Genomic DNA, 18,865 nt, shown 5'->3' with positions numbered 1-18,865 from the left:
CCTGTGTTCCCTACCCCAAACCTTCTACTCCGCTCAGGCCAGTCTTAAATAATAGCCATTCTTGCTTTGGTGGCCAACCTCCTCTCACCCCCTTAAATGCCACTATCACACAAGGCTTAGCCTTTGAGCCGCAGGAAAGCGCCCCGCATGCCCCATAGCGTCCCTCCCTACTCTGCCCTCTTTTTGCAGGTACTATTTTCTAAAACAATATGGTGATGGACTTTTAAAAACCCGTGCTGTCATGCACTCAAAATCATTCCAGACTATTTGTAGTATCATCTGCCCAAAGAGATTGTGAACTCCCCAAGGGCAGGTTTGGAATTTGACACACAATTAGGGCTGAAAAAACTATCTTCCTTCCACATACATTCCCCAGTAAAATCAATCAACTCTTCTTGTCACAACAATCTTGGTAGTGGTAGGTTAGAGAGGAGTCCCGGGAAGTTTCTTCAGATCAGGTTTCAACTGATAACAATCAAAAGGTCTTAAACCACTTTTTCTTTCCAGATGAATCTCTGGTCGTTTCCTCTGCCCAGTTAGAGGTGCTAAGGAGGCCCTCAGGGTTGGTAGTTATGGGTGGCAAGTTGCACTATAAGTAAATCTCATGTCCTTTGGACTTTTTGGTGGTTTGTATTGCAACACATATTTAGGAGAAGCACAATACCTGTACAGCTGAGGGCAAAGTGGTGGGAGGGGCAGAGGGGGCTGCAATATTGATCTGGTCTCTATGATCAGACCTTGAACAGTAAATGACAAAAAAAGAAGGGGGGGGGGGGTAAACTTCCATGTTTTTATTGACAGTTTGGTTTGTCTTTTCGAGGGCCAAGCTGAGGCACGCCTGCTAACTCCATCAGGCTTCCAACTGAGGCCTGATGTGCTCTGAGCAATTGCTGTTATGCTTTGGGCTTGAATGCATTGGACACAGTGTCCTCATTCAACTTCTGGGAAACGATATTGCCAAATACCTATTGGTCAAAATTTTGTTTGATTTCTAAGCTACTGTTCTAGAAGAGCAGCATTTTTTAAACTTTCAGAATGGGACCAAGTGGTGGATAGTGATGAATTCAGTGGATTACTACTAGCTTTTTATTTCCTTCAATGCAGTAGAACAGAATACTTTTTTAAAAAATCAGTATGCGATATGTACTATTATTCTGCAAATCTTTTATCTTGGTTATGCGTGTATATATATATGTATATATTTGTGGTTATCTGTGTGTTAATATATGTGTGTGTGTGTGTGTATTATGAGTTGTGATGTAAAACAAGTCCCCAACCCCTGGGCAGCAGATTGGTACCAGTCTGAAGTCCGTTAGGAACTGGGCTGCACAGCAGGAGATGAGTGGCAGTTGAGCAGCATTCAGCCTGATCAGGGGTGGCATTAGATTCTCATAGGGGCACAAACTCTATTGTGAACTGCACATGTGAGGGATCTAGGTTGCATACTTCTTATGAGAATCTAACTAATGCCTGACAATCTGAGTTGGGACAGTTTTATCCTGAAACCATCTCCAATTTTTTGTGGAAAAATTGTCTTCCACAAGACCGGTCGCTGGTGCCAAAAGGTTGGGACTGCTGACGTAAAATGTATTTCTTGCTGCGGGTTGGGGGATCAAAGAATTTTGAAAGCTACTGAAAGTGAATCTTATTTCCTATCCTAAGACAGAAAAACTATCACAAATATCAGTTATCAATTCTGGATTTTCAGGAATGCATTGTCAGGATACAGTGTTAGAACTATTTATTGAAGGTAGGTGGCTATCTTCTGTACAATTTTTTGACCACTATTTCCTGATAAAATAGAGTGGTTCTGTTTCCTGGAAGCTGTCATTGGTCGACATTTTCTACTTGTTGTGAAACAACTGGTTTTTAAGATGACCCTCAAAATTCTATTTATCCAGCACCACAATTTGCCAAAAATAGGCTTACACATAAAATTTGCTTCTATCTACCCTCCATTTCCAACTGTATAGTTTCATTCGCAGATTAGCTTCTATGGCTTTCTTTGATCTGGCCCAGTCTATATTTCCAATCTTATTTTCCATTATTCCTTGTGGTAGGCAGCTTCTAGGATAGGCCCCAATAAATCACCACCCGCTGGTATTCATACATATTTGTAATCCCCTCTCCTTGAATATGGGCTGGACCTAGTGATGCACTTCTATCTGGCAAAAGTGATGGCATGTCACTTCTGAGGCTAGGTTACAAAAAGAAAGGCCGGGCATGGTGGCTCATGCCTGTAATCCTAGCACTTTGGGAGGCTGAGGAAGGTGGATCACCTGAGGTCAGGAGTTGGAGACCAGCCTGACCAACATGACAAAACCCCGTCTCTACTAAAAATACAAAAATTAACTGGACGTGGTGGTGCATGCCTGTAATCCCAGATACTCGGGAGGCTGAGGCAGGAGAATGGCTTGAATCTGGGAGGCGGAGATTGTGGTGAGCCGAGATCACGCCATTGCACTCCAGCCTGGGCAACAATAGTGAAACTCTGTCTCAAAAGAAAAAAAAGACTGTGGCTTCTATCTTGTTCTCTTGTTCACTTCCTCCGGCTCTCTTCTTCATTTGCTTTGAAGGAAACAAGCTGCCATCTTGTGAGCTGTTCTATGGAGAGTCCCACATGTCAAGGAACGGATGTTTCTGGCAACTACCAGGTAGAACCTGTGGCCTGCCAACAGTCATTTGAGTAAGTGTGGAAGTAGATTCCACCCATTTGAACCTTGAGATGCATGTAGTCCCAGCTAATATCTTAGCCAGAGGACCAGATAAGCTCAGCCCGGATTTTTGACCTACAGAAACAAGTGATAACAAATGTTTATTGTTTTAAGCCACTATAGTTTGGCACATTTTATTACTCAGCAATAGATAACCAATATATTCCCCTTCACACACCCTATGCTTTTGCCAATATATGTTGCTCAGTGTTCTCAATATAAACTGTTTTCCATTTAAACCATTTCTACTACTTGGAATGTTCTTCATACCTCCTCTTCCCTGCCACTATATATTTACATTATATCTTTCCTTTGAAGCCCAGCTTAAATATCACATCTTGTATCAACTCCTCTTTATTTGGTGATCCCATTTGAAACTGATTTCACTTTACTTTCAACTTAGTGCCTTATAAATATCTTTTTTTTTTTTTGATGACACTTCTTTTTCTGTTGTCTACATACTAGATTTGATGTTAGTGTCTTTTCAGGGCAGTCTCTTGCTAATCACATCCAGTCTAGTTACTTGTAAAATAAGGCACTTTTGAATATATAAATGAATTAAATACTTTTTTCTTTATAGTACTGATCACCACCTGAAATTATGTTAAATATGTTCATTTATTTACTTTTTTATTGTTTGTCTCCCTCACTAGAACATAAGCGCACAAGGGCCGGGATTTAATCAGCTTTGATCACTGCTAGTTCCAGCACCTGAAGTAGTGCCTGACAATACATTTGCTGAATGAATAAATGCAGGGTAAATAGTTTTGAGTTTCTCAAGAACCAGGAGAAACCTATTATATGTTATGTCTAAAGGGCATCTATCCTATCCCTTACTTCCTAAAGCAGAACTTTTGATTTCTCTATCAAAACTATTTTTCTTCGAACCTTTCCAAGTTAGAATAACACCATGATTCATAAGGGAGCTCAGGCCCCAAACCAAGGAACCATCCTGAGTCCTCCTTTTCCTCAAATAACCAACCCATCAGCAAGTCATGAGGGCTCTGCCTCCACATATATTCAGAATTCTGTTACTTCTCACCATCTGCATTGCTCTGGCCCTAGTGGGACTATCATCTCTCTCAAGACATCTCCTGAATCATAGCCTAACTCATGTGTGGGTTTCCATTCGTGGTGCTCACAGTCCATTCTCTACCTGCGAGTCATTTAGTAGCCATCTTGGTAATCAGATTGAAAAAACAGTACATAAAGGGTTTGGTATTATCCGCAGTTTTAGGCATCCACTGAGGGTCTTGAAACGTATCTCAAGCAGGTAAGGGAGAACTACTATATCTTTATGCAGCTCCCTTCTTATCATTTAGATCTTATCTTAAATGTCACTGACTCAAAAAAATCTTCCTTGGCCATTCCAGCAAAAGTTGCTCCTTGCTGTCCTATTCCCCACTGTCCTATTTTATTTTTTAGTGCAATGTGTGAAAACACATTATTTGTTTGTTTGCTTATGATCTTCTGCAACATTAACTCCATGAGGAAAAGACTGGTTTGGCTGATTATTAAATGAATCTTCAGTGCCTAAAACAGTGCCTGATACATAAAAAGTGTTCAATAAGTGCTTGTTGATTTAGTACTTTCAACTTTTTCCCTCAGTGCCTAGCACAAAATAAACTCTGAATCCATATTTGTTGCAATGCCTTGTTGGTAGAAAATACAGTGTTTTTTTTTTTTTCTCAGACCCAGTCTTGTCTTTTCTTCCCTCCCTCCCTCTCTCCCTCCCTCTCTCCCTCCCTCTTTCTTTCTTTTTTTTTCTTTTTTCTCTTCTTTTCTCTCTCGTTTCTTTCTTTTCTTGCTCTGTCGCCTAGGCTGGAGTGCAGTGGTGCGATCTTGGCTCACTGCAAACTCTGTCTCCTGGGTTCAAGCTATTCTTGTGCCTCAGCCTCCCTGTAGCTGGGATTACAGACATGTGCCACCATGCCCGGCATTTCAAACCCAGTCTTATGTAAGACACAAGCATGAGAATGAATTCCAAGCCTTGCTTTCTAATGACTTTGTTTCACCTAATTAAATGCCCCTTTGCTATGTATACAGTCTCACTCCTTTGTCTTAGGACAGTATCATTCAGAATTCAAGTATGAACACTGGCATTGTGGAGAGACAGCAAAATTAGTTTTCCTTTCCTCCATCTCCCTTCAAACCACACCTTTCCCCTTATTCCAATGACTTCCATATTTTCTTATTTTATTTTATTTTTATTTTTTTAAGAGACAAGTCTCACTCTGTCGCCCAGGCTGGAGTGCAGTGGCGCAATCTCGGCTCACTGCAAGCTCTGCCTGCCGGGTTGATGCCATTCTCCTGCCTCAGCCTCCTGAGTAGCTGGGACTACAGGTGCCTGCCACCACGCCCGCCTAATTTTTTGTATTTTTAGTAGAGATGGGGTTTCACTGTGTTAGCCAGGATGGGCTCGATCTCCTGACCTCGTGATCTGACCGCCTCGGCCTCCCAAAGTGCTGGGATTACAGGCATGAGCCACTGTGCCCACGTTCTTATGTATTTAACTTTTTTTCTCACATAGTGAAGACTGGAGAATAATTAAATGTTTAAAATTAACTAATAAAAATTGTATTTATCATATACAACACCATGTTTTGAAATACGTATACACTGTGGAATGGTTAAATTGAGCCAAATAACATATGCATTACCTCACATACTTTTTATTTTGTGGTGAGAACAGTTAAAACCTATTTTCTTAGCAATTTTCAAAATACAATACATTGTTATTAACTATAGTCATCATATTGTACAATAGAACTCTTGAACTTATTCCTCCTATCTAACTGAAATTTTGTTATCTTTTGACCAACATGTCCCCAAACCTCCTCCCCTCCACTCCCTCAGCCTTTGGTAACCATCATTCTGTTCTTTACTTCTATGAGTTTGACTGTTTTTAGATTCCACATACAAATAAGATCATGTGATTTGTCTTTCTGTGCCTGACTTTTTTCCACTTAGCATAACGTTCTTGAGGTTCATCCATGTTGTTGCATTTCCATATTTTTAATATTAATCTTTCCAGGTGCCTGAGGAAATTCTTGTCTCAACTCTTCTTTTTATGATTTTGTATATTTTATTCTTGGGATCATAAATAGAAAGTGCTTGATAAATGAACGGTTGTATTCAATCTTTGTAAGATAGCTCTCAAGTCTAAAGCGACAGTATGGACTCTGTGAGCACTTTGCTGACTTTATCATGTTTTTCTGGTGTTGACAGATACTCTATTAGATATCAATTGCTATGTAACAAATTATTCCAAGACTTAGTGTCTGAAAGCAACAATAGTTTAAAATCTTTCAAAGTGTCTACGAATCAGGAATTCAAGAGCAGTTGAGTTGGGTGTTCTGGCTTTAAGTCTTTTATGAGATTGCAGTCAACTGTGAGAGGGCTGTAGTCATCTGATGGCATGACTGGGGCTGGAAGATCTTCCAAAGTCACTCACATGTTGGCAAGTCGGTGCTGGCCGGTTGGTTCCTCTGCAAGAAGGTGTCTGCACAACCCTGACTGAATGCCTTCAAGACATGGCAGCTGGCTTAACCCAGAGCAAGTTAGCCAAGAGAGAGCAAGGCAGAAGCTGCAATGCCTATATGAACTAGCCTTGGAAGTCACACTTTATCATTTCTGCCATATTCTATCAGTTGCAAAGGCAAGCCCTGATTCAACATAAAAGGGGACTATACAAGGGAGTGAATACCAGGAAGTAAGCATCACTGGGGGCCATTTTGGAGGCTGGCTACCACAGAGGTTGTCAGCAGAAAGAATTCTATTTTATTTTATTTTATCTTATTTTATTTTATTTTGAGACAGGGTCTCACTCTGTCGCCCAGGCTGGAATGCAGCAGTCTGATCAGAGAGCCCAGGTTCAGGTGATCCTCCCATCTCAGTCTCCTGGGTAGCTGCGACTACAGGCACAGGCTACAACGTCTGGCTAGGCTAATTTTTTGTGGAGACAGGGTTTCAGCCAAGTTGCCCAGGCTGATCTCAAACTCCTCGGCTCAAGCAATCCACCCACCTCAGTTTCTCAAAGTGTTGAGATTACAGGCATGAGCCACTGTGCCCAGCCAGAAAACTTTTTTTTTGGCAATAAACACAATATGCAATTGAAAGTGGCTTAAATAATGACACTATCTCACATAATAAGAAGTATGTAGATAGTGCAGTTCTGGGGTTAATTATTGGCCCTGATACCTCCCTCCAAGACAAAGAGCTCATTATATTTTCACTTTGCCTTCTTCAACATGCTGGAGATCTCTCCCATCATGGTCACATGTTGGCTGCAGTGGTTTTGGGGATCATAGGCAGACAGAACCACATCCATTGCAAAAGAAAGGAGCGTCATTTTGTGAGTTAATTTTATTATGAGAGATAACATTTCCTGGAAATGCTGTTATTGTTATCTCAGATTCCACTGGCCAGGACTGGATAACATAGTAATGCCTAAAAGACATATTATATTGTAAATCCATATATTTCCAAGCATCAGTATTTTGTAAATGCATACCTCATTTTTCAGCAAGAAAAAGAAAATTAAGAGCCCAGAGAAACTCAACCTTAAAAAAATTTAGAAATATGACTGGGCGCGGTCGCTTATGCCTGTAATCCCAGCACTTTGGGAGGTCGAGACGGGTGGATCACCTGAGGTCAAGAGTTTGAGATCAGCCTGGCCAACATGGTGAAACCCCATCTCTAGTAAAAATACAAAAATTAGCTGGGTGTGGTGGCAGGTGCTTGTAATCCCAGCTACTCTGGAGGCCAAGGCAGGAGAATGGCTTGAACCGGGAAGGCGGAGGTTGCAGTGAGCCGAGATCGCGTCACTGCACCGCAGCCTGGGCGACAAGAGCAAAACTCTGTCTCAAAACAACAACAACAACAAATTTAAAAATATTTAGATAGTTTTACAGATACTCTAGTACAGACATACTCAATTCTGTCAAGACTGAAGAACTTTCCAGGGACCTAGTATCAGAACTCTGTTTCTCTCATCTCCTTACCAAATAAAAGAGGATGGCTTGACTAATGACCTTCTTGTGATACTTACCTGTTGGCCTTTTCATTTGACCCTGGAATGTTCTGTTTTGCTAGGTGTAGTATATGCCAATGAATGTGAAAGAAAACAGTGGCAGAGAGATGAAGGATTTATTGACAATGGTTCTTTGGCTAGGTAGAATGACACCTGCTAATTACCAATAAGTGTCTTGGAAAGTGAAATGTTAAAGCAAAATCACAGATGTGATTCTCATATATATGCTTAAGGTTATTCAGAATGTGGTAAGGTCACAGAAACAATCAACAATTAAGCTAGAAAACAAACTGTATATTCTTAGTAAAGAAAATAGAAGTTTTATTGAAGTGCTCCATTGTTTTAAAATTAAAATTTCAGATCCTTACAATTTTCCAAAATAGGATCATTAAAATAAACCTTTATTTTTATACTTGTTAGAGGTCTTCTTGTCTGGAGAAATGACAGTGACTGAATGTCTGTGTTCTACCCAAAGCACTCATAGGCCACGATGGACCTACATTCCTGGCCTTCAGTCAGTTTCCGGATCCTTCTTTGCCCAGGGCTAAGATACTTAAATAAGGATTTATTAAAATTAACATACCTGCAATTCTGGTTCTTAGATGGGAAGCATTTAATATATGGGCTTGGTTCTGAGACTTTACTTGATAAAACTCCAACTGTTTTGGCTGACATCTTTGGCACTTTGTGACTGATTAAGGCACCTGCCTCCGGTTCCATGTCACTTTGTCTTGGGACACGTGGCGCTAATGCCACTTTTCAACCCCCACCCTATTCAGCGACTTTAACACGGGCGACAGTCCAGGGCTAAACAGTTGCTTAAACAGTTAAATGTGTGTTTTCTTGAGGTGAACCACGTACACAACAACCCCCTTTGAGTGAAACAATTTTGTTGTGTAACGATTTGTCACTTCTACATGGATGAGGTCAACGAAACCCTCAAAGTTGCTGTCTCAGGAATACATTTTGTTCGTGGTTGGGAAAACGAAGTGGAGAATGTTATGGCATAGGGAAAATAGCTTGTTTATTTTCTCAGTGGTTAAGTGGGAGTGGGTAAAACACAATTGGCCGTGCATGTGCTTTGTTAAAACGGTGGTGCAGTAATTCTAAATGAGAAGACAAGAAGCCCATCGTCACCGTCTTCTCCCTTTGTCTCACATTCCCCCCGGAGGTGTGTGGGGGGATCTCACTCAATGCGGAGGTGGCGGGGCTGGGGGGCGGCGCCCCAGAGGCGAAGGCGGAGACGCCAGGCGCCGCTCCTGACCTCTCAGGATACCAGTCGGCTACACGCAAGGTCGGGGGCAAGGCCGCGTGGCGGCTTGGAGCGGCGCGAAGGAAGCGAGGGCTGGCGGCCCCAGGGCAAACGGTTCTGGCGGCGCCAGCCTGGGGCGCTGCAGCGGGCGGGGCGTGCGCAGGGCCGCTCCCGGGAGAGAAAGGAACCTCCGCAATGTCGGGGCCGGCTGTGGCCGGAAAACGGAGGGAAGAAGGAAAAGAAAGAAGAGGGAGGGGGAAAAGGAGGTGGGGAGACGAAGGAGCGGGGAGGCGGCGGGCAGGGCCTGCGGCGCGCAGCCCCAGTAGATCTCCGGAAATTTTCCACTAAGCTCCGAGCGCCAGGGCCGCCCAGGCGCAGCCCGCCTCTGCGCGCCTGCGACCCACGTGACGGTGATTCACTAGGCGCCCCCTTCCCAGCCCGCGCGCGGACTTGGAGTTGAGCGGGGGAGCAGGGGCTGGGGAGGAGGAAGAGGAGGAGGAGGGAGGAAGGGTTCGGGAAGAGGGAGGAGGGGAAGCAGAGGGGATGAGGAGATGCGGAGGCGCCGGCTGGTACCTGGGGCCCGCCTCCCGGGTGTGTGGGGGTCGGGTCGGAGGCCCAGTAATGCCCCCTCCAGTCCAGCCTGGGCAGGCTGGGAGACTGGCGGGTTCGCGCCAGCCACGCTCGCCTGCGTGGTGGAAAACCTAGAGAGCCCTACAGCGTCAGGGCTAACCCTGGGCCACCTCGAGGCCCCGCGGAGTTTTCGTTAACGCGCCGGGCGGTGCAGGGATGCCCTGCTTGGGAGAGTGCAGGGTGGGAAGCGGGCACGCCCTGTTGGCAGCTGCCAGCGCTTGTGTACGTGGCTGCTGACGTGGAGAACTGTAGCTGTGGAAAGCCTGCGCCCCAGGGAGGGACGCGGGGGTGCAGTCGCGGCCCATTATCTGTGCCCGGGAAGTCCTGAAGGCTTCAGGTGCTATCACATTAAACCCCCAGACCCACGAGAAAGTCCTTGAAGCTTCGGTGAGCGTGGGATTTGGCATGCTGTTGGTTCCGTATGGGTCCCCATTAAGACTTAGAAGTCGGCATACCAAGATTTCCTCTTACTCTTCGGCTGTGTTGAGTAGTCATTACACAGACACCCCGCTCATGACTCTGGTCTTGCAAGGAAACATTTATTTCAAAAATACTGCAAGCGTTTCATCTCTCGTGTCCTTTTAGGTTCTTTCTAGTAATTGTGAACTTTTCCTCTCAAGTCATTCCATCAAAGTCTTGGAAGCAAATGAAAAAAACATACTGGCCTGAAATAGACTTAAGATCTTTCTTTACCAACTGCGTTTCCGGGGAAGACAGCCTGGTGGGTGTGCAGTTCAGGTTTCCTCACAGCCTCTCCTGGGGGTCTTTTTCCCTCTCTGGTACCTTGAGGCATAGGACAGAAGGGAGCTGCTGAAGTTTCTGGATGTCCCTTGTTTTTTACATTTGTTTTAACTTCTTCTGGCCAGGACTGTGTGTATTGTTTTCTCACAGATTTCTGCAATTAGAATTATTGTAATTAGTAAGAATAGTATCTTCATATAAGGCTTAGGGTACACACTAAGGTCTTTATAAATATGTGCATATTCATTTCTCTCATCAACTGTGAGGAGGTACGGGCTATTCTTACCCCATTATTCACCTTTTGCAAATGAGGAAACTGATCCTTGGAGAAGTTAGATAACTTGCCCAAGGCCATTCGTTCTCTAAGAGGAGGAACTGGAAGTTGACCCCAAACTGTCAGGTAAATTCAATGCTTTGTTCACTATGCAGTATAAATTCTTTATTAATAAATTTAATTGTATTGAAATTTTAAGTTTACATTTTGGTGGGATTTTCCCCCTATTTTATTAAAGTGGCCTTCCTGAATTTTATTATGGAGGGATGTTTAAAGTTAGTTTGGGTAGAAAGCCACACACAATTTTAAAAAGGAAGTCTTATGAAGAAATCATGCATTCCAAGGCAGTGTTACATTTTTCTTACATGGTAGATTATTGAAATATTTGACCTAAGAACTTACTTTTTTCTCAGGAGAAAGAGTTGTCTTCATACACCTTTAACCCTGAGCCAATGGTGAATCCTCCAGGAGAATGACGATGAGGCTTTTTAGTCTTCGATATATATCGATTGAAATGTACTCAAGAAGTGAATACCCTTGAAAGGACGATGACATAATGCCAAATGAAAAGGAAATTTCCCAAAGAAAGCTAGATAATGGATAGATTTGATAACAAGATACTACTGGTTTTTTCCTTCTGGAACCTTCTTTTCTGCACTTGAAACCTTCCCCATCCAGCCAAGACTGGGTTAGAAGCCCCTTTTGTGTGTTCGTGTGGCCCACAAGGTCTGCCCCTGTAGTGGTACTGACCACGCTGTATTCTCGTGGCCTGTTCACCTGGCTGTGCTTCCCAGGAGAGTAGGTGCCTCGAAGAGCAGACATCCTGTCGGGCTCAACATAATACAACAGCGTGTCCCCAGGGCCCAGGACAGTTGTTTGTCCTAGAGTTATGGGAGTTATTGAGCTAAGCAATACTTGTTAAAAGCATGAGCTTACACAATTGATCAGCCATGTCTTGTTAGGATGTACAGAATTGGGATTTAGCAGAAACTGGGAGAGCAATGTACCCATCAGGAACTGTCTGTTCAATCTTGGTCTGTATATATCCCACTGACCCACATGTTATTTTGCACATAATAGTTTTTTGATGTTTATTAAGAACAAAAACAACCTCTTTAAAATTGTGTGTCCAGTTAGCTAACTTTATTTCAGCATCCAATTAATAATCAGAGGTTTAATAACTACAGCCTTAATTCTGGCTTCACAATGATAGAATGATAAAATCAGGATTTTTTTTGGCTGAAGGAGACCTTATAACTGCTCTGTCCAATACACAACCACTAGCCACATGTCTGTTTGAATGAATTAAACTTAATAAAATTAATAATTAAGTTCTTCAATAGGGCATTTTAATTGCTCAGTAGCCACATGTGACTACTTAAAAATAAAATTAATTGTATTCATTCAAAAATGGATAGTACTGACATAGATAGTTCCATTATTGTAGAAAGTATTATTGGACAGGGCTGGTAAGTTACCAAAGGAAAAAAAACAGGTAAAAGAAGGTATTTTAGATAGCATTAGCATTCTTACATACAAAGAACATTACACTCATATTCCAGGTGTCTTTTATTAGGTTGGTGCAAAAGTAATTGAGGTTTTCGCCATTACTTTTAATGACAAAATATTTCATATATGATAAACATGTTTCCTTAGCAGTCATACCTTAATTAATGCATATTTAAACATATTCAGGAGAATGAATGGTTCAAAAGGATTCCTTTTTGCATTCCTTTAAATCATTCCAGTTGATCCTTTGTGAGTCTTATTTTTTTTGTTTAAACATACTGAAATCAACTTGAATCACTACACAAGATTCCTTAGATTTGGCTGTGCTTTTTAAGCTCGCATGATTGAGAAACTAAAATACTCAGTAATGTTGGTAAAGGACAAATGCCAGATAGTTTTGGACAGACCAAATATATATTTAATGACATCACACATGCAATACAGACAGTTCTCAACTTACAAACGCTCTATTGAGAAGCAGCCGTAGGTTAAATATAAAACATACTGGGTGTACCTTCTTTAAAATCCTCCTAAGAACAGTACCGCCAGGGTATCCATTGTATAAACGAATTAGTATATAAAAAAATAAAAATAAGTCTTAGAGAATGCTGTAGAGGCAATAAAGAGCCTGTGTAAAACTCTGGGGGAATTAGTTGAGGTTATTTCCACAGTAGAGCAGATTTGCTTAAGTAACCCCCTGACAAAAATAGCTTAGTTCCGCCTCCCACCAGCATGCCTGCTGTGTGCATTTCCCCCGGTCCTTCAGTCGTTAAAACTTTCCCATTTCATTTATACTCCAGTTTCAGTTCTGTTGATTCAAAGTTTTGGGACTTAGGGCAAGTTTGCTAGCTTCTCGGAGCCTCAGTTTTTTAAACTGTTAAATAGGAATAACAGCATGATGAGTGCCAAGAATTAAAGAAAAATTTATGTGAAAATATAGATTAGAAAGAAAACTAATATAAATGCAAGGGATTATGATCATAACTGCTCATAAAACTTCAGTACTCCCTGGGAAGATCAACTGGCCATCAGTCATGTGCACATGACCAGAATCTGGGCCGTCATATTTTTTTAAGCAAGTTGATGGCCTGAGGGTTCTTGGCCAGGTGGGAGGAGGCTGCTCTGGGATGTCGAAGAGAGATTTTAAAAAGGAGATGGAAGGCTGTGAAAACATAGTTCAAATTGGAGGGAGCTTGGGCAAATACTACCTTTTCCTTTAAGGAATGAATGTAATTGCTTGCATTTTCTCTCTGCTTCCATCCTGTCTCATTGATTTATTCCGAAGGCTAAAGTTTCTACTTTACATTCTAATTCATCTGACATAGCGTGTTTTTAAAAACTTAGCATTGTTGCTTTGATTTTCCAGTTGTCTTTTGCTGATGGAGCCTCTGTGAAGGGCAAATTCGAAGTACAGCTGGGTGCTGCAGTGCAGGAGTGGGAATGTGTGGCTGTGGTTATGAAGGAGCCTAGGCAGCTATGCCTTTAGCCCCTGGTGAAGCAGTACCGGTCACATTTTGCCAGTCAAACGGAGAGGCAGCAGTAGTAAGACCAGACCAAATCAAACCAAACCAAGCAAACCACAGGGGAATGGAGGTAAGTGAAGAGCGCCAGAGAATGATGGCTCACAACAGTTCTAAGCATGGTGCATATATCAGTTCAGTTAAGCCTTATGATGACCCTAGGGGGTCAGCACTATTATCGTTATTATCCCCAACTGAGGCACAGAACAACTGTGTGACTAAGCAACTGTGCTCAATGTCACACCACTCTTCAGTGATAGAAGTGACATTTTAACTCAGGCAGCTGGATCTGGAGTTTGTCCTCTTAGCAATTCTCAAACTTTCTGGTCTCAGGACCCCCTTGCAGTCTTAAAAAGTGTTGGATGTCAATGTATTTAAAAGTAATAACCAACTCACAATATGCTGATATAAATAACATTTAAAAGTGAAAATAGCTATGTTTCTCAAAGTACAAAAGGTTGAGAATGGCATCGAAGAATGAAGAATCAAAGAATGGTATCACTTTATAGTTTTGCAAACTTATGCACTATACTGTACCTCCTTTGGTGTGACAGTGGTTAGGAAGAGAGGAAATGAGAGAGACTAAAAGGTACAAGTGATGGGAACTCAAGACCTGTCTCAGTGAGCCCCCACACTCTCGTATGAGGAAGAAATGATAACTAAAGAATCGTCTGTAAAGTGTACAGCAGCATCTGGATTTTCATGCCTGGTTTAATCTTCAATAGATTGTTTGGATTCATTTCTCTCTCTCTCTCTCTCTCTCTCTCTCTCTCTCTCTCTCTCTCTCTCTCTGTGCATACACACACATATTTGAGGTTAGGTTAAAAACTTTGTCATAAAATATATGTAAACTGGAAAGGATTTTAGAGATTATCTGACAATTCTTTTTCTTTTATAGATGAATGCATCTGAGGCCAGACAGGAAAATGACTTATCGCTGGTTGAATTGCTGGTTAGTGGCTGGATTGGAGGTAGAACCCAGATCTTCTGCCTCTTTATTCTACTCATGTCCTGTCATGGAAATTAGTCAATCTAATTGCTGTTATTATAGAAGTCCGTTTCACCAGAGAGTTTGTGAATTGACAACCATAAAATCTGTGGTAAATTCACAGGCTTCATCAATGCCATTGTGAAATATTGACCCTCTGCTTCCCAGATTGCAACTCCCTCAGGCTTGGTCTGTTTGCTGTTAGGATTTGTTACAACTTCTTGCTTGTTGCCTTTTGTTTCACAAGCAGTGCTGAATATGGGCTGGGTATTGGAAAGAGGATAAGCAAATGAGAACCCACAGTTCTGTGACGTGAAAACACTGATTGGCCAGTCCCCGTTATCTGCAGGATGTGCTTTTCTTAAGGATGAACATATTTTGGTTCACAGGTTTCCAAGACAAGCACATTCCTGCCAACATGATCCTTGGACAAACTGTTCTGGAATTTGAGCTCGCTACTGGAAGAGGGTTAAGTCCAGGACACACACACACATTTCAGTGGGGGGCAAGCTGTAGTTGGCTATGTTAGCACCTCATTATACAACAGTTTCAAGATAAAGTGATTCCAGATGTGCTCTCAGCAAGTACCTAGTACTTACGATTTTTACCCATTAGCCTAAAATCTACTTTCAGAATTTTGGGGAAGCCAGAGTTAGTTAATTAACTAGTTATTCTTCATAAAGTTGATTCTAAGTTGACTATAATTTGCAGTATGTTTCAAGTTAGAGGATACCCATTATAACCATATAAAACATACATATTTATAGACACATATATATATATTATCACACAGACTTGCCTTTGACAATGATTATAAGTTCATTTGAAGCACTAGTTTAATGATCATTAGGTTCCTTTGTCCTGGAAATTTCATTTAGAAACATTAGGAAAATATATATCTAAGAAGTAGTATTCTAGTTTCTTCTTATTGATGAAGCTGCAGTGATAGTCATTGTTAGTCTGAAGCATAAATTTCATGAGTAAGTCCTGGTTAAAAGGCTCCCTCCCTTGTTTAAAAAAACAAGATTTGAAATTTTTTGCTTTGTAACCTAAATTTACGAAAAAGAGTTAAAGAGAAAAGATGATGTTTTCCCTGATAATTCATATTATTGTTAGGAATATGGAATTTTTGCATCACTTGGCCCTAGAAGGTGGAGAGCTAAAGGTGAACATTTCATTTTGCTCTCAAATATTTTAAATTTGTCTGCAGAAATTATGATTTCTGCTGAATACAATGGAAGCCTTCTTAGCTGGTCTTACTTGAGTTGAGAATATTGCATCGTAGTATCCTCTTTTGATTTTATTTTGCTCTAAAGTACATTTTTAAAAATTTAGGTATGATATCTGGCATCAAGGACAACACCATTTATTTGCCAAAGGGTGTAACCTAGGGCATTATACACTAAATGGGAATATTGGCAGACATACTCTTCAGGGGTACCTGTTTTGCTGTAGGGCAGTACCTACAGCAAAGCAGTCTGGGTATGATGGACTCTGGATCCAGACTGTTTGGTTTCATTTCTGCTTCTGCTTTTTACTAGCTGTGTGCTTTAATTTCAGGAATGTGAAAGATGAATAATAACTCACGAAGATTTAGTTAAGTCTGAACTTGTAAAGGAAGCACTTGGAACCATGCCTGCCATATGTTAAGTACTATGCAAGTGTTAGCTTAAACAAACAAACAAATCTCAAATTTTGTTTTTGTCATGTCAGAGAGGCTAACATCAAGTGATGGCTGAAGCAGCAAACAACTAATTAAATTTAAAAGGAAAATGATCTTTGGAATTAATCCTTTCTTGTGAAAAGTTTTCTAGAGCTTCCATCCAGCTGTGGCTAAACCTGGAGGTGAGGAAAGTGTGGCAGAGTGAATGCCATTGATTAAAGAAAGGCCAAGACCTTGCTCTCTAACAATTGTTTCTATTATTTCTATTTTGAGAGAAAGACCCTTAGTGTTACCCATCAGCAGGAGATGGACTGTAGTCTTTGTGTGGATTGACAAACATTTGTAGTTTAACAACGCGAAGGGCTTTCTTTGCAGGAAATGAAAAAGTTGTGATTTTCCGTAAGTCATTTAGAGAGTCACTATTGACCCAGTCAGGCTGGGCCCGCTAGTCCATACAACGGTTCCGTGACAATTAGTCTTGTGCTGTTGTAGCATTTCAGACTCATGGAGCCTTTTTCTTAGAAGACCTCTCATCCTTCTGGCTGACACAGTCCCATCCCAGGGTGCAGGGCCTGAAAAGTGGAGTACAGTCTGGATTTCAGCCCTAACCATCCCCGCCCCACAGGACACGGTGCAGTACACAAATGGCACATTGAATGTGGTAGCCATGAAGACAGATTTTTGAATTTTACTTTCTGTGCTTCAGCTCAGGAAATATGTTTATTTTATTGTTCAGTCATAGTCTACTTGAATAGCTGGATCTGGGGAAGAGATGGTTCAGTATTTTTTGTCATTGAATCCAGTGGTTGATTGTTAATTATTACTTAAGATTATCCACAAACATCCTGCTGACAGTCCAAGACTGTTTTCTATCAGAGGTTTTATGAAGCCACTTAATTTAGGGTTAAGGTCCTGCTGAACCTTATAGGAGTCTTTAAAAGCAAGGAGAAAGGCATCAGAATATCACACCCTTTTAGCTATAAATCATATTTCTGTAATGCTGTTGCTACTTTTTTTCTGCGCGCTCTTGCAATTTAAGATGATGCATTTTATTTCCAGTGGTTTGCAAGCTGTAACTGAAAAACAGAATGCTCGGAAAAGCCTCTGGCTAAAAACCAGTCTATTGACATAGAATAATGTCAGGAGTGGCCCCAGGAGATTTGTGGATTTTGGCCTGTCTTGTTTCTTATCCAATATTTCTTTTCAGTATTATCACAGTTAAATTCCTCATTGGATATGCAATAGTTTAAAATCACATTAAAGTTTGGACTTAAATCAAGCATAGCAAAAAGTCTTGATTCTTTGACATTAGCTCCCAACATTCTTCTATTACGGTTTCAGTGGTCCTGAACTTTGGAAGATGCTGATCAGGTAATAACTCTACTGTCCCCTACAAGGAGAATGCCACCTGTAAAAAGGCACTGAGAAGTTTTATTATCTCAAATATATTTATTCTGATTCTTAAGAAAACTTGAAGTAACTTGTGTTGTTTTGTTCTTATTTCTTTTTGTTTAGAAATCTTTAATTTTCATTTCCCCGCCCTGAGTCTTTTCCATTCTGAAAGGAGTACAAACTGCTTTTTAGCTCACACATATGCTCCAGAAACAGTTGTTTCGATGATTAAATTTTTATCTGACAGTAAGTAACATGCACTTAATACATTATAGTTTATAAAGTACTTTTTCAAATGCCTTACACGTTTAATACCATGATCTTTTGAAATGGACATTACAATTTTCTCCTTTTCTGCAAACTGGGAAACTAAAGCTCAGAGATCCACGTACTGTGCTACCCAAAGAATATAGGAAGACAACCAGACTTTTAACCTTTTATTGATTAAAAAAGATGTGTCCTCACAATTTCCATGTGATTAACCAGTCCTGAAATTATAAGACATCCTTTCCTCACTTAATTATATGTAGTGTTGTTGTGGGACTTTTTCTTAGTTCAGCTAAAGATGGGGTTTTTGTCACAGGGCCGTGAAAATTTAGGCTCACAGACAATTTAAAGGGTGACTAAGGCAGGGTTTTATTGGGCGAAAAGGAAAACAAGGGGAAAGGGAGACTCTTAGCAAAGTGAGACAGTATGCTTCTTGCCCCTGAGCTTCTTGCCTTGCAGACTGAATCCCAGGTTTCACCCAGGAAGAGGAGGGGCCAGACTCCTTCCTACAGACTTCTGTGGCTCCACCCCAGTGCGCAGGCCCATAGGGGTTTTGCAGGGTAGCCTTGCCCACATGACTGTCTCAGTGTAGTACATGTGATATGGCCTAAATTGGGAAATACCTAAATTAGTAGCTACCTGTGAATTTGTCCTAACTTATTTAGATAATCATTTGAAATGATTTAAAATTATTTGGGTTTTTAGCTCTGACCACACTTATACACACACACACATACACATAAACACACAAATTAACAAGCCTTCGAGCAAAATTAATGGTAGTGCATCTGCAGCTTTTCGAAGTAATCAGAGAACCTTGAACCCTAGCTTATTTGACATTTTCACCTTTTCTAACTTTTTTTCAGAGTGTGTTGACATTCAG

The 18,865-nt window shown here is 41.2% G+C and overlaps 1 protein-coding gene across 5 annotated transcripts; it reads left to right on the top strand.

Annotated features, from left to right (window-relative positions):
- Positions 1-8,048: 8,048 nt before the first annotated feature.
- On the top strand, positions 8,049-17,687 carry LOC108518806 (uncharacterized). 5 transcript variants are annotated; one of them, XR_001882476.1, is made up of 3 exons: positions 8,049-10,015; positions 13,519-13,745; positions 14,571-17,687. XR_001882476.1 is itself a non-coding variant. In XM_017857467.1 (3 exons), the coding sequence occupies exons 1-2, from the start codon at positions 8,940-8,942 to the stop codon at positions 13,530-13,532; spliced, it is 483 nt and encodes a 160-aa protein (XP_017712956.1). In that variant the 5' UTR covers positions 8,049-8,939; the 3' UTR covers positions 13,533-13,745; positions 14,571-17,687. The 5 variants fall into 5 exon arrangements, 3 of the variants coding, with proteins under 3 accessions (XP_017712956.1, XP_017712940.1, XP_017712948.1); XM_017857467.1 differs by having other exon boundaries at positions 8,049-9,408; XM_017857451.1 differs by having other exon boundaries at positions 8,049-9,453.
- Positions 17,688-18,865: the final 1,178 nt, after the last annotated feature.

The sequence above is a fragment of the Rhinopithecus bieti genome, unplaced genomic scaffold (assembly GCF_001698545.2).
Source record: "Rhinopithecus bieti isolate Rb0 unplaced genomic scaffold, ASM169854v2 scaffold_2884, whole genome shotgun sequence".
Lineage (NCBI taxonomy): Eukaryota > Metazoa > Chordata > Mammalia > Primates > Cercopithecidae > Rhinopithecus > Rhinopithecus bieti.
This window is presented reverse-complemented; position numbering and strand designations above follow the sequence as displayed.